The sequence below is a fragment of the Cuculus canorus genome, chromosome 3, assembly GCF_017976375.1.
Source record: "Cuculus canorus isolate bCucCan1 chromosome 3, bCucCan1.pri, whole genome shotgun sequence".
Classification (NCBI taxonomy): Eukaryota; Metazoa; Chordata; class Aves; order Cuculiformes; family Cuculidae; genus Cuculus; species Cuculus canorus.
The window spans coordinates 21,436,089-21,450,064 of NC_071403.1; the positions used below are offsets into that span (position 1 = coordinate 21,436,089).

Genomic DNA, 13,976 nt, shown 5'->3' on the forward strand with positions numbered 1-13,976 from the left:
GGGGTGTTAAGCATGTAGTGTGTCTGAAGACTTGTTTTCCTGGTGGCTGATACTAGATCAAGGTCTTCAGCTGGAAATCCTATGTACTCTGCAGTAATTGCTGTCAGTCATATCCTTTCTCTGTCATAGTTCATGTAGCAGCTGTAGAGAAAAAGATATTTTCAGATACTTGAAAGAAAGCTCATATTTCAAGATATTTGTCTATTAACACTGTTAGAAATGAAATAATATCATATAAGTAAGTCTTTTCTATTTATGGTTGTATGTTTGAGACTTACTATGAATGAAGGATCTGTCAATACTGCAGGACTCCTAGATTTCCTGGTTAGGGATTAGAGCTCCACTTTAAAGGAGGGTGTTGAAACAAGTTCAGCTCCTCGGTATTTATCAGAAATATGTAGTGGGAGGTCCTGCCTATAGTTAAAAAAATAATGTGAGAAGGAAGGAATAATAGTGAAAAAGACCAGATACAGTTACCTCAGTATTCTCAGCCTAAATAACGCAGGAAGATACAAAGCTGATTTTTTTGCGTGAATTTTGACTTGCAACTCCCTGACTTAAATCAGCTCTCAAGAGGTGTGTTCAGTGCCAGGAGGTTCCACAGCCTTCAGAGCAGGTGGGATGGTAAAACTGTAAAAAAGAAAAGATGAGCTCTTTCTTGTTTTCAATGACCAGCATTAGTTGTGTGTTGCTACTTAAGTCACAGATGTTTGAAGGTATTTAGTTTGCTCCCAAGCATCCATCTGCTTCCAGAGTTTGTCTAAATGCAGTAGAAACTATTGTAATTGATTTTAAGACTCCAGCCTGCCTTCATGGTATTTGCATTAGAACCATGCAGTGAGTTTTTGGAGCTTAAATCTTTGGCCTTACAAAAATAATTTTTCAGTGTCTCCAGTGTGTAACAACTGAGCTGCTGAAGATTCTGAAAAGAATAAGAGTTTAAGGCAGCTGGTGCCAGACCAGCATGTGGACCAGAAAGTTTTACCCATCCAGTTTTTTAAAGGAGAAGCCTCTCAAATTTAGTTTCAGAAATGTAAGATGTAGCCATGGTAATAACTTTGAAGGCAAGTTTTTGGGGCACTCAGTCATCTCAGTTTGTCAGCCTAAATCTTTGGGTGACAAAGGCAGAAATAAAACCTGTATAGGATGAATATTAAGATTGTTTTGTTATATATTTAGCTCATCTGGTAATATTTTGGGGTTTTTTTTTATATAAGATACAAAGCAGTATGAAAGACACATATTCCTTAATATATTCTTTTTTAACAATACTCTGTCTTGTAAAATACATTCTTCAGGTGGCCCATCAAAACTTGATGGAACATGGCAGCCGGGGAACTGCATATTTTAAACTACACTTACACAAGAGAAGGGAGTATGGAAGAACCCAGTGTTGTGTGGCATTCTTTCCCAGGAAACAGTTGGATCCAGATACAGGTAAAATTTAAATCGATGATTGGAATTTAATATACCTTTTTTTTAATAATACTTTGGATTATTATGACATATGAAAGTCTTTTGTTGAATTTAGTTTATGTGACAATTTATAAGACATAAATGAATATACTTACAGCATTTTCTGAATTATTAAGATAGTATGCTCTTAGGGATATGCAAAGGATTTAATGTTGGTATTTTGCATAAAACATGATCATAGCTGGAGATCTCTTGCTGTTTTCTTTATAAGCTCTGTGAAGGGAGATTGCATACAGGCTATTTCATGATGGATTAAGTTCAGTACCGGTATATGAAAACTATTTGACGAAAAACAAACAAATCCTCTCCCCACTTCTTTTTGAGAATGGCATTTACTAGATTATGAGATGCAAAGAAGATCATTACCAAAGATTTATTTAGACCAGAGTTCTGAGAATGGCTTAACAGCAGTGGTGTAAGGAAGGCTATGTGATCAGCAGAGGCTTAGAATGATATTTTCCTGATGTATAACATTTCCATCGTTAGTGATTTGCAATTCAGAAGTAGTATCCTTGTGTTAATAAGTCTTAGCTGTTTTCTTTGATTCTTCACCTAACTGGTTTTAGAGTCTGTATGAACGGTTACACCTAAGCGTCTGTGGCAGAGTTACACAGTTCTCATGTCAAGTAAAGTGTAGTTCCTCTTGCTGTCTGCCTCCTTTTAGCATCAACCTGATTATTTCAGATGATATTCTATATTTATTAAAAATTAAACTACTAAACTATTCTCGCATCTTCTAAGGAATGCATCATAAGACATGATTTGTTAGACTGCTGTCGTATCCCATCTTCTCTCTTCCGTAATATCTATTCCATGCCATCTTCTAGCTTTACTGTCCCGTTCCTCATACAGGGGACCAAAGGTTTATTCAACAGTCAAGATGTAGATAGGATTTTCTATTTCGTTCTACATTCCTTTTATAGTATTTCATAACATTAGACTTGCTCTTGACTGTGCATTGAACTGGTATTTTTCTTAAAACTGCCTGGTTTATTCTTGATTTCCTTCTTGAGGAGCAGTACCTATTTCTGCATCAGGATGTTCCCCTAACACACAGCTTATTTTCCTGTATGTACAGTTTAGGATTTCATTTTTTTCACAGTGCAAATCGCTTTGTCTGCTGTGCCACATTATGGGGTGTAGTCCTCTTCAGTCTTTTACTGTTGACATGTTTTTTTTACAACCCTGCTTTTATCAGCATGTTTTGTCACCTTGTTCTCTACGCCCCTTTTTCCAAATATTTATATAAATTCTGGACAGCAGAGGTCCTGGCACAGATCCATGGGGAAGCCACTAAGAGGTTTGGCTTTTTCCTTTTTTCTTCTAATGGATAATTTATCCATATAAGGGTCTCCTTTTTACTACCAAGATACGTTGATATCTTTAGGGGTTTTGAGGGATTTCTTTTAAAGCTTTCGTGAAATTAATTGGATCTCCTTTATTATTATTACCATCACAACTTCCTCAGATAAGTCTGGTAATATATAATGTGATTCATTATTTTTTTTACAAAAGCGGTGCTTACTCTTCCACAAGATTTGAATTTTGCCACTTCTTTTAGTAATTTGCTATGTTGCTAATACAGATTTTGGATTGGGATGCAGTTCACAGAGTCCTCCAAAGTACACTTTTACCAGCTTCATAGGAACCACTTTGTGGTCTTCTTAACAGTAAGGTACTACTAAGAGAAAGGTTTAATTAATTTTACTTGCCTTATATTTAAAGGTTTTTAAGAAACTCCCTCATGAATCTGGTTTTGATAACTGTTCTTTTTATCAGTGTTTTCCTGCAAAGTTTTTAACTAACAGTGCAGGACTTCTTTTACTTCTGGATGTTCTTTAGTCAAGGATGTTCTGCCTTGGACTTGACTGGCTGACTTACAGTTTATTACTTGTACCAGTGGCAAAATTGTCATACTGCATATCCATGTTTTGTTACTCAGCTGGCAAGCTGTTCTCTAGCTGTTGTCATCCTCAGCAATACTGCATTGATTTGTGTCATCTTCTTGCTAATTTGAAGGATATTTATGTTTTAGTAATACCAGAATTCCATGGCCCAAAGAAGTGGCTTTCTAGTTGGTAATCCAGCACTCCCGCTGGCTACTACTTACCTTCTTTCAGTGGACAACTCTCTTGGCAGTCTTCAACTTTAACTCCATTGTAACAGTCCTTGGAATATTTGTAAACTTTGCTTAAAGGATTTTGGTTTTGTTCTTAATGTTCCCTTTACCATTTGCTGTTTCAGAAGTTCCCAAGTATTTAAGTAGTTGGCTTATCACACAGAGATGTTACCATTTGGCGATTTGATCAACTTAATCTTTGAGTATTGGTTAGTGTAGGCATTTGTTTGTTGGAGGTGAAACAACTAGTTAAGACTGGAGATGTTTTTCTTGATGTTGTCCTCTTGAGCTTTTGTTGCCTGTATTTGTTTCAGTTGTTTCTTCGTGTTTGTTCGATTTTATTTTAGTCTTGGTGGTATCAATTATGACCTAGTTAGAATAATTATAAGCTATTCAGAATCTTTGACATAGCCAAATATCTGCTGAATTCTAGGTAGGTGATTATATCTTCTCAAAGGCCTCTGTTGTTTGCCTCTTTGAGTCTGAAGCGCAGCTAGGAAGCACAACTGGATAACTTTTTCATCTCAGAGACAGATCCTTTTGAAAACCTGTATTTTCAGTTTGTACGAACTTAAGACTTAGTGTGAGAGACAAATTCATTTTTTCTGACCACACAGCACTGCTGGTTTATTCTGGTGACCGTCAAGCAAATGCAGGCTTGTCTGAACTGAATTGTTCTTTTGCTCTCCTAGTTTTGGGCATGGATTATTGCATGGATTCCACCTAAATATACGCAGGAAATACTCACTTTCTAAGATGTTTGGGAGACGACTCTCTGAGTGCCATGTTATTAAGTAATTGCCTTACTCCTGACTGCCTTGAGCTTAATTTTGTGGTGAATATATGCCTGTGAGGACTTATTTAGTAAGGATCTTGAAAAAAGTAAAGGTGGATACCCAATTGTTTGAACCACTGGCGGGAACAGCAACAACTACATACATACAGCAAGCACAGATTTGTATGTGTGCATATATAGTATTTTCACCCTAGAAATATTCTTCAGACACTTGATTTATCACCTCCTTGGGTGAGAAACATTGGTGTTGCCCTGGATTTTTAGCCCATCTGTGACCATTAGTATTAGGAAGCCTGGCCTGAGTTACCAGATTCTGTGGAATAGATGTCACGAAATAAAAGAATCTCCTCTTGGGAACCATTGTAATGCTAATACCCCACTTGAGTTGGTTTTGAAGAAAATTTCTCTCTCTTCCCCTGCAAGTGGAACACCAGCATTGCCATTTGGGTCTGTGCTTATTCCCACAGTGCTAGTCTGTTCTGTACAGAGGCCTAGCCTGGAAATAGCAGTTGGGATGCCTAATGAGCTGAGGAATATTTTTTTTTTTCCTTATTCTTGACTAGTGACCCCAAAGAGAATTTATTTGCAGAAACTGAATTGTCAGCAGGGTCTTCAGATGTCATTTATTGGCCCCCTAAGTGGACATCTGGCTGCAATCTGAGAGATTTCCTGAGAGAAACTCACTCTTGAGTTTCCTGAATCTGTTTGGTATTGTGTCATGAACCAATCTACATACATTTGAAGAATGCCCAGGCAATCTTCCACTCCCTCAGAGCAACTCAGTGCTGAAAAGGGAGATCCTTGCTCCAGTTCTGATATGTTGTTGCTCCTTGATTCTGTCCATTGCTTTGGTCTTTACCCAAAAGGACCCACAACAATTACGCAACTAGATCTGCAACTTCTTGATTCAAACTCTGGTTTGTGAACAGTATTATGTGTTAGAAGTGTGCTCAAGAGCTGTAAACTACTTGTTTGTGTGAATGTCGTTCTTTTTCCACCTAAATCTGTCTCCTGTGTCTTTAAAGAACATCTGTCAAATTTTGAGTATTGCCTGTGTAGCATCATAGACCTTTTAGACTTGAGGGAACATCCAAGGTTATGTGATCCCATCAGGTCATGAGGATAGCAAAGTATCAGTCTTCTCAGACAACATTTCACTGATCCTTTATGAGCATATTGGTAATGTTCTTTGCAGTGGAGCACTGCTTAGCCAGTTTCCAGCAACATCAAATGGTGGGAACAATAGTCTCAGTACCAAAGCAGAAAGAAATTTGGAAAGATATCGCAAGCATAAAAATAAAATATCTTATGCAGGTCATTAAATTCAAGATGATAGTACTAGCTGTGATCACTGACTAGTCTGAAAGTAAATGGCTCACCTGCTTTAGCACTCAGCCGCTGTTTTTATATTGCTGTCAGATGTTGCATTACATTTGCATGTTGACAGGACCTGCTACTGCTTCAAGTTTCAGCTGCTTGGCTGCTTCTTTTCTTGAGATTGCCTGTGATGAACAACAAGTGCTTATATTTGGAGAGATGAGTTTTCCATGTTTCTCTGCTTCATTGGTTGGTTAAGGAAGGAAACATTAGTAAGATATTCGTAATTTTTCATATGACAGTGGATCTTTTGTCTTTTTGGCCTCCTCTTGGATTACCCGATAGCTGAATTTGGAATCAGAGCTGATTTTAATCTTGAATTGAAACTGATTTGAATTCACGACAACCAGAATTTGTTTCTTGAAGTTATATGGGCAATCTGGTTATTGCACATTGTTTAGTGTATCAGAGACTGAAAGTCAAAATATGCGTGAGTATTTTGGGTTATATGATAGCCTATGCAATGGTAAAACATTTTCCTGCTGCACTTTCACCTCCAGTTTCTTTCAGTGTGGCTGCTGCTCTTCAGCATGAACCTATTTTTCCATCCTTGAGTTTGTGTTTTTCTTGTAGTGGTGGTGAAATCCTTCAAAGCTGTCATTGGCATCTCCTCAGCTGGCACTGAGGATAAGTGGAGAAACTGTCTGGAGGAAAAGGATCTGAGATAACCCTACAAAAGCCAGGTTGCTGCTGCATTTTTTTTATCTGAGTCTGATTATCTTTAGAGATTTAAAGCTGGCTGTTAAGAATTAAGTTCTTGAATTTTTCATAAGCTTAAATATAGACTACTGAAGTCCATCCCACTGAAAGGAAGTTTGAGGATATCGCTATTCAGAGATTATAAGGATGGAGGCAGGTTAGTATTTAGACAGCCAGCATGGAACTATTTTCAGTAATTGGAGCATCCACTGTAAGAAGCCAGAAGATACCAGCAGCCTCACCTTCGAAAATATACTGGGTATACACCAGACAGTGTGCCATTGTAGCAGCATCCAGGATTGGTGCTGCGTTAAGAAGAATTGTGCTGAGATATTTGCATGAAGGATTCTTGAGACCCAGATCCAGGAAAGTATGAAAGTATTGAGTGCAGTTCAGGGTCACCCACAGTGTGAACGCACATGTGAACTAACAATTGAGGATGACTAAAGAGGTTACTGAAGATTAGCTGAAGTTCTTTGAGATGGATAGTCCACATGTACATTCACCTCCTGCTGGATTCATCCTCCTTGGCTAGATGAGGTTGAGAAGAAATAAGTGTCTGTAGTAGTTTAATCTATACCTACCCAAGAATTGGTGAAGGTGGAGTTAATAGGATTATGAGTGCTTCGGTAAAGCAAAAATTCTTTGCTTTGTGCTCTGCAAGTCCTCCAGTCAGCCAAAATGTGACACGTGGACTGTCTGCCACAAAGAATTTACTACTACAGAATTGTGCTGGTGGCTCATTCATGCTTGTGTGCTAGTAATCTACGGATTATCTCTTCCCTTTGCTTTAATCCATGCACAGAATAAGCATTACTTGTAAGAGGAGTTCATAGTAGTGGTTGTGGACTTGAGATGAAATGACTTGGGTATTGTGATCTGAGACGCCAGCTTTGGGGTTCAAGAGAATAACAGGGAAACTGTATCTGAAAGATTAGATTCCAGTATCTCGAAGTTTATTTGTCAGAGTTAATAGATCATAGAATCAGAGAATAGTTTGGGTTGGAAGGAACTTTAAAGCCCATCCAGTTCCAACCCCCCTGCCATGGGCAGGGACAAGTCCCACTAGATCAGGCTGCCCAAGGCCCCATCCAGCCTGGCCTTGAACACCTCCAGGGATGGGGCAGCCACATCATAGTGCCATCTGTCAGATGTCATGTGCTCATCTTTTTTTTTTTTCCTCATGTTAGTTCTGTAATTTTATATGAAATCTGCCTTGCACAAACATTTTACGGAATGGTGGAGTATTGCACAAAAACATCATTTAATAATTCTTCCAAGAATCACGGTATCAATAAACTGCATCATTCTCATTAAATGCTTAAGGTTTTGTGAGCATAGAGGTTAACTAACTCGTGCTGAAAAAGCACTTGTGTCTCAAAGCATTTTTATGAAGTTACATTTGTTACAATAAACTGACAGTTTTTCTGCAATAACTTTTGAAATAGAGATGGCACTATAAAATATATTTATAAAGTGTTAAAAAAACCCAAAGCAAATCTTATTCTGAAGATTTTTCTCCCCATTAGACTCACTCCTGCAGCCTTGGCAGCATTTTTTTCTTAAAATGTTGTACATATTTTAATTATGAAATGAATATAATTAAAACTCATGTTTTGAATGAGCTTTCAAATGTCAACTGTAATGATTATAATCACTTGGGTTAGAATAAAGGCTTAACAGCTAGTATGTAACTTTAACCCCCAGGTCTTCCTATATCTTATTGAGAAGATAACAGAAAATGTTCTGATGCTTATGCAAGGTGGGCTCGCTGAAACAGTAAACACTAAAGGAAAGAGATTACTGAGAACTAGCAGGTAGAACACAGTCTCTAAAATATTAAATGCAGTAATTATAATAATAAATTGCAGTGAAATGTCTTGGGTTACCAATATAGCTTAAATTCTAAAGTCTTCCTGTATCTTGTTACAGAAATGAGGTAAAATGTTCCAGGCAGGCTAGATGGGAATAAATGCTGTGGGTGAAAGGATTTACTGGTACCAGGTAGGAGGAGGAGCAAGGCCGAAACTATTGAATGTAATTAATCGCTGGGTCATTTGTGGGTTGACAAGAGTATGTCATTGGTAATGTCGTTAAAGGAATATTTATTCTGATGCTTTAAAAAGCACATCCGCTAATAAAAACAGAAATAGTTACCTTCTACCAGTGGTCTGTGAGCGTGCTTTACTTTTCCTTTGTTCCTGCATGAATAAAAATCTGGTCATATCTCTATCGACATGGAGAGAGAAAGAAAGGATTTGTATTTGACTGAATGGTGTTACACATCAGTGAGCCATGGCTGATCATTTGTAATAGTGCACAGGGATCCTGAACAAATAACTTGGTTGAAATGATAATTCAACCATAAATCTGAAAATAAGTGAAAGATAATGATGGGGTCCATCAGGGCTGATTTCTGCAGAAGGCAGTATTTTCTGCCCTAAAATTCTGTGCACTAAAATGATAAAAAAGAAAATGGTTGATCTAATCTAAGTTGCAAGATGGGCTTTTAGGAATATCCTGTGTAAGTAACTAGAAGAAGGAGAAGCCATGAGATAATATGAGAGACAGTCACAAATGAAAAACTAACTAGGATGGGGGGAAGCAAAGAATAATATGAGGTGATCTTTTTTCTTTTAGTAAACCTCATGCTTGGTATACTAATACAGCAAATACTAGAAAGGTAATTAGTTTTGCAGGTGCTGAGATTACTTAATTATTTAATCAGGACCAAACAGGACTATGAAACTCAAGAAAATATAAATTAGTTGAATGAGCAGCATGATTCAAGCACAATTTGAGGCTAGTAAATTAAGGGGAATGTAACAAATGTTTCTACCAAGAAGTGTCAAAAAGTTAGCACTGCAAGTGTCCAGAAGGCTTCAGGAGGGCATGGTGAAAATACTCTGAGTCTGGAAAAACTCATTTAGAAAAGATCAAGATTTTACCCTGACAGTGCAAGAGACCGTCAGTCTGTTGTTTTTCATGAAAGACTGGAAATAAAAAACAGTAGAAAATTGTGTTGTTTTTAAAAGATAAGAGAATATGTCATGGAATTAAGGTGTGAATAATTGAAAACCAAAAGTGTTTTTTGTGCAGTGTATAACTAGCTTGTGGAAACACTTGTCACAGGGAGGGGTTGATGTCAAAAGGTTTAAACAAAATCATTGTCTCTGTGTCTGTCTAGTTTTAATAAGTGACTTTAAATATTTTTTGGAGGCAGTACTAAACCTCATGCTTCAAAGCTGAAGAAATTTTGATGTTGAAGGTCTCAATGAGACCTGTCATGTACATGTAGGAGTAGGAACATTAACCTATGTCTCCCTTTTTTGTAGAATTCTTACGCCTTCCACCAAAGCACCTAGAGCTGGGTTGTTCGTGTAGGCAGTGGAGTTTTAACTCTCGTAGCAGCATATCTGAACTACATAGTTGAATAAAATACAGCCATTGCATTGTATCTCTGGGTGTTAAACTGTACACAGTCAAACGTATACAAGATAAGCCTCTTTTTGCTGGAAACTTAATTGGCTGAATAACTTTTAAAGAAGTTTCACAGTATTCTGTGGATGCCTCATATAAAATAATTAATGCCAGTAAAAAGGACTTCAGATACTTCTACGCTTCTCATGTTTATCCTTTCGTATCAAGGTCTTTAAAAAGCAACTATTAGCCAAGGTGTAGCATAAACATAGGAAGAAGGATGTGAGAGTAGTGGCTTTGTGTTATTTGCTTTTCTGTAGAACTATGATCAAATGGTATCTAAGTATTTTAATATATGTGCTTTCTAAATCTGTTCCATGTGCAGCTGTTTTGCCAAGAAATTAGAATGAATTGAAGCCTGCAAGTAGATAAAAGGTCTGTAGCAGGGAATCCTTATAATAAACAAGTTCTGAGTATGTTCTCAAAGACACTTTTTCTCATCTTTGCTTCTGTCCTGGTTTTGGCTTTCATACCTTTTACACCTTTTTTGATGTGTATAAATTTTAGGGGTTAACCATGAATGAGTAAATGCCATCTGTTAATTCTGTAACCTGCTGTGAAACGTGTATGTAATATTTTGGCTTGTTTTTCTTTGAAGTGAATGAATTTTTAGTGTTTGAAGGCCCCGTCCTGCTGGATATGCGTATTAAGCACCTAATGAAAACAAAGCAATTAACGCAAGCTACTGCCCTGGCAAAGCTGTGCTCTGACCATCCAGAAATCAGTGCAAAAGGCAATTTCAAGCAAACCTACCTGGTCTGCCTTTGTTCAGGATCACCAAATGAAAAGCTAATGGAAGAAGTAAGTAAAAAATGAAGAACATTTTTAGACTTATTTCTTAAATTATAATAAAGTCACTAATTGTAGGCTGTTTTTCTGTAGAAGAGGTTTTCTTTTAAAATATGCTCTAAAATTTTTTTGGTATTTTGTTTTTTCATTTAAGTCCCTTTTAAACTGACTAGTAATGACTCAAAATACTGGTGGAAGTGTAGTATTAGGTCACTGGTAGGCATTTTCTGGCCCTGTCACTACTTGTTTCATTTGGCTTGAAGTATTTTTAAAACTCTGCTTCAGATATTGTTAGTAAGGTGAAAATAGTGGTATTCACACTTTTATATTTTAAGTGTAGCTTTTTGTGGAGCACCTAGTACTTAGAATGGGACCCTTTAGATGCTACTTTACGTTTAGGTCACCTTTTCTGACCCAAATGCCCGGGTGAACTTGAAGGTGAAATCAGATATTTGATCTGGTTTGAAATATAAAATCCTTCCTATTTAAAAGCAGAAGTCAAAGAAGAGATGACAGCTTTTCTCTTCTTTCATTCTTTCAGGTGACATCTTCATTTCTCACCCCACCCCAAAGTTTTATCTGAGCTTTTTTCCTTCTTAAAGGAAAACTAACTGCAATTATCACTTTTCTTGGCTGTCTGCATCTCTCTGCTGTCTTTTTGTCTCTGTCCTCTTTTTGTGTTAATAATAACAACTATTAAGCATGTTGAAATTGATCTTAAAGGGATGAAAACTTTGCAGTGATTAGAGTTGGAAATGTTCCCTTCCCTAGATATAGACTGTATTTTAAGATGACAGCTTCTCAGTGGCTTGTTCTTCCAATGCTCAGTAGGATTGGATCAGTCTTGCTCCGGCTGCTGTAGGCCCTGCCAGAACAGGCTCTGGAGGAGCCATGACAGGGCTGTACAATCTCATGTTTGTTTGCTGAAGATGCTCAATGGAGTTTGGAATTTGTGATCCTGCAAACATGCTTCCTTCTCACTCATTCCCAGAGCAGAATGGGCTTGGTCAGTGAGTCAAGCATGAATCCTGTGGACAAAAGGAATGGGATAGCCTTATTTATTAGGATGCCATGCATACAGATAAGTTCAGACTGGGTTATCACAGAACACCTAATTCATATATTTCCAGACCTTGAATTGCTTGGGTTGCTTAGCTTTGTGGCTTCAGCTGCAGCACAGTTTGCGGCATTGCTGACTATTCTGGAAAATTCTTGTATTACTGAGAGAAGGCATGTCAAAGTGGGCTTCTGTACTGAGGAGAATAGTCGTTTCCTAGTGTGAGAACAGGTAGAAAATGGAAGAAACAGGTAAACTGTAAAGAAGTACAGCTCATTCTTTAGTGGTATGGAAAGCTTGATATCTGTTCGGAATAGGCAGAAAGGTAGCATTTGAACTCATTTTCATCTTGAATTAGTCCAAACAAACTTCAGAAGTGTGAAGGATTCAAATTGGCAGTAGGTGAAACAGCTAGGCTGACAGACTTGATGGCTGGACCTGTACAGATCTTTGCTGGAAGCTGGGTCCCTTAAGAGCTCCGAGAGGCTGGAGAAAACATTGCAGAAAAGATTCCTTTTGTGTTAAGTTCAGTTTCCCATATTCTTCCATAAGCTTTTAGCTCATGGTCTCTCTGTGATGAGATGGTGAGCAAAGCCAACCTTCTGTCTAAATTGGTAATGTTACAAGTATGTTAATGCATCCTCTCTGAGGTCTTAGAAATGCAGTTTTCTTTAGGAGATGCCTTCAAGGTTATTAAACCTCAAACGATGTTCAGGAGGGTTATTACTATAATGACAAAGTGTCAATTTAGAGGGGAAAATAAGAGTTGCTGAGGTCTTCAAAACTGTAGTTTGATTGCTGCCAGTAGCTGGATACTATGGTGCCCCGACCAAGCTGTGCTGCCACCTTATCAAAGCTACCAAACTAGCTGGGTATTTAGGTGGGCACTTCTGTTTCTTGCTTTCGGTGGTCCTGTGATTTGTTGAGAGACTTCCAGCAGCGCTATTGCAATGGTCAAGTTATTCTTCAGCTGCCAGTGTCAGAGAATAAATAGCAGCATGTCCTGCCACATGTGCTAATTGATGTAATCAAACCAGTCTGCTGAGAATCAAATTAGACAGCAATTGTTACAACAAGTGCCCTGGTTCAGTACTGATGCAACTGTCTGGTATTACTGGGTGACTGTGTTTTTTTCCCTTTGTTTGGGTACGAAAGTAAGTGCTTCCAGCATTGCTTGAACAAATAAGATATATTGCAAGAGACTGTAATGTTCTTCTGGAAAAGCATTCAGTTGACCCACTTCTTACTGTACAACTTCCCTTTTCTTCTTATTTTTGATTTTTTTTTTATAAATACTGGATCATTAATTTTAAACTTTGGATTCATTAATCACCCAGCTATTGTATTAAAGCAGTAGTAACATTAGTGGCTAGTAAACTGTGTTAGAATGTCAAGTAATAATCTTTCTGTGTGCAGTTTAAAGTTATAAATCTGCATATTACAATTATCATAGGTATGTAATATATATATGAATAGTTAATGTTGGACTTTAAACACATGACTGGAACAGTAGGTATAAATAAGACTTATGTCTGAGAAAAAAGTTTATCTTCACTTTAATAAACTTTTTTTTTCCGGTGGCATGGATCAGTTTTGACACTCTATCTAGAAGTACACTGGTTTGCTTCCAAGCTTCTCTCTATCTGATAGTTAAATATTCACTAAGTTCTAAATTACTGTCTTTTTGCAAAGGATCAAATAACTGCATGTCTGAAAACGAAACTGCTTTCTTAGTCTCGGTCTTGTTTTCTTTCTTCTCTTCTAGATTGCTGAAGTAGATTGCAAAGATGCTCTAGAAATGATCTGTAACCTAGAATCTGATGGAGATGAAAAAAGCGCTCTAATTTTATGCGCAGCATTTTTATCCCGCCAGCTGCAGCAAGGAGAAATGTACTGTGCTTGGTGAGTTTGGATATTGTTTTCTGTCTAGTGCAACAAAAATTAGTTGTGAGAAGATAGAGCTGGTACATAAGCCATGAGTTAACTTTCTTTAGCTGATAACATCTGTGAGCTAAACAGGAAGGAGATAAGGCTCTTGGAAAGCTAAAAAAGAAAAGGCAAAAAAAAAAGGTATTTGACAAGATTAGCTTTCATTATGGCAGTTTGAAAGCTGCATGTATGATGAGGCGTTTACAGATACCAGTAGCTGGTTAGTAATTTTACTTCACAATAATCTTATACTG

The 13,976-nt window shown here is 37.5% G+C and overlaps 1 protein-coding gene and 1 long non-coding RNA gene across 3 annotated transcripts in view; one reads left to right on the forward strand and one right to left on the reverse strand.

Moving 5' to 3' along the window:
* ZNF292 (zinc finger protein 292) overlaps positions 1 to 13,976 on the forward strand; it is a 59,979-nt gene that overhangs the window by 31,808 nt on the left and 14,195 nt on the right. Inside the window, 6 exon segments of the mRNA XM_054061180.1 lie at positions 1,299 to 1,334; positions 1,336 to 1,350; positions 1,352 to 1,417; positions 1,419 to 1,437; positions 10,546 to 10,748; positions 13,559 to 13,695. Coding sequence (XP_053917155.1) covers positions 1,299 to 1,334; positions 1,336 to 1,350; positions 1,352 to 1,417; positions 1,419 to 1,437; positions 10,546 to 10,748; positions 13,559 to 13,695 — 476 coding nt within the window.
* Positions 1 to 13,976, reverse strand: part of LOC128851610 (uncharacterized) — a 19,610-nt gene continuing 5,634 nt past the window's right edge. The window contains exons 2-4 of one of the 2 annotated variants that reach the window (XR_008448966.1): positions 5,771 to 5,893; positions 279 to 414; positions 1 to 141 (exon numbers count right to left, since the gene is read on the reverse strand). This is a non-coding gene — a long non-coding RNA (uncharacterized LOC128851610). The remainder of the gene's footprint in view (positions 142 to 278; positions 415 to 5,770; positions 5,894 to 13,976) is intronic. The other variant, XR_008448967.1, reaches the window with a different exon arrangement.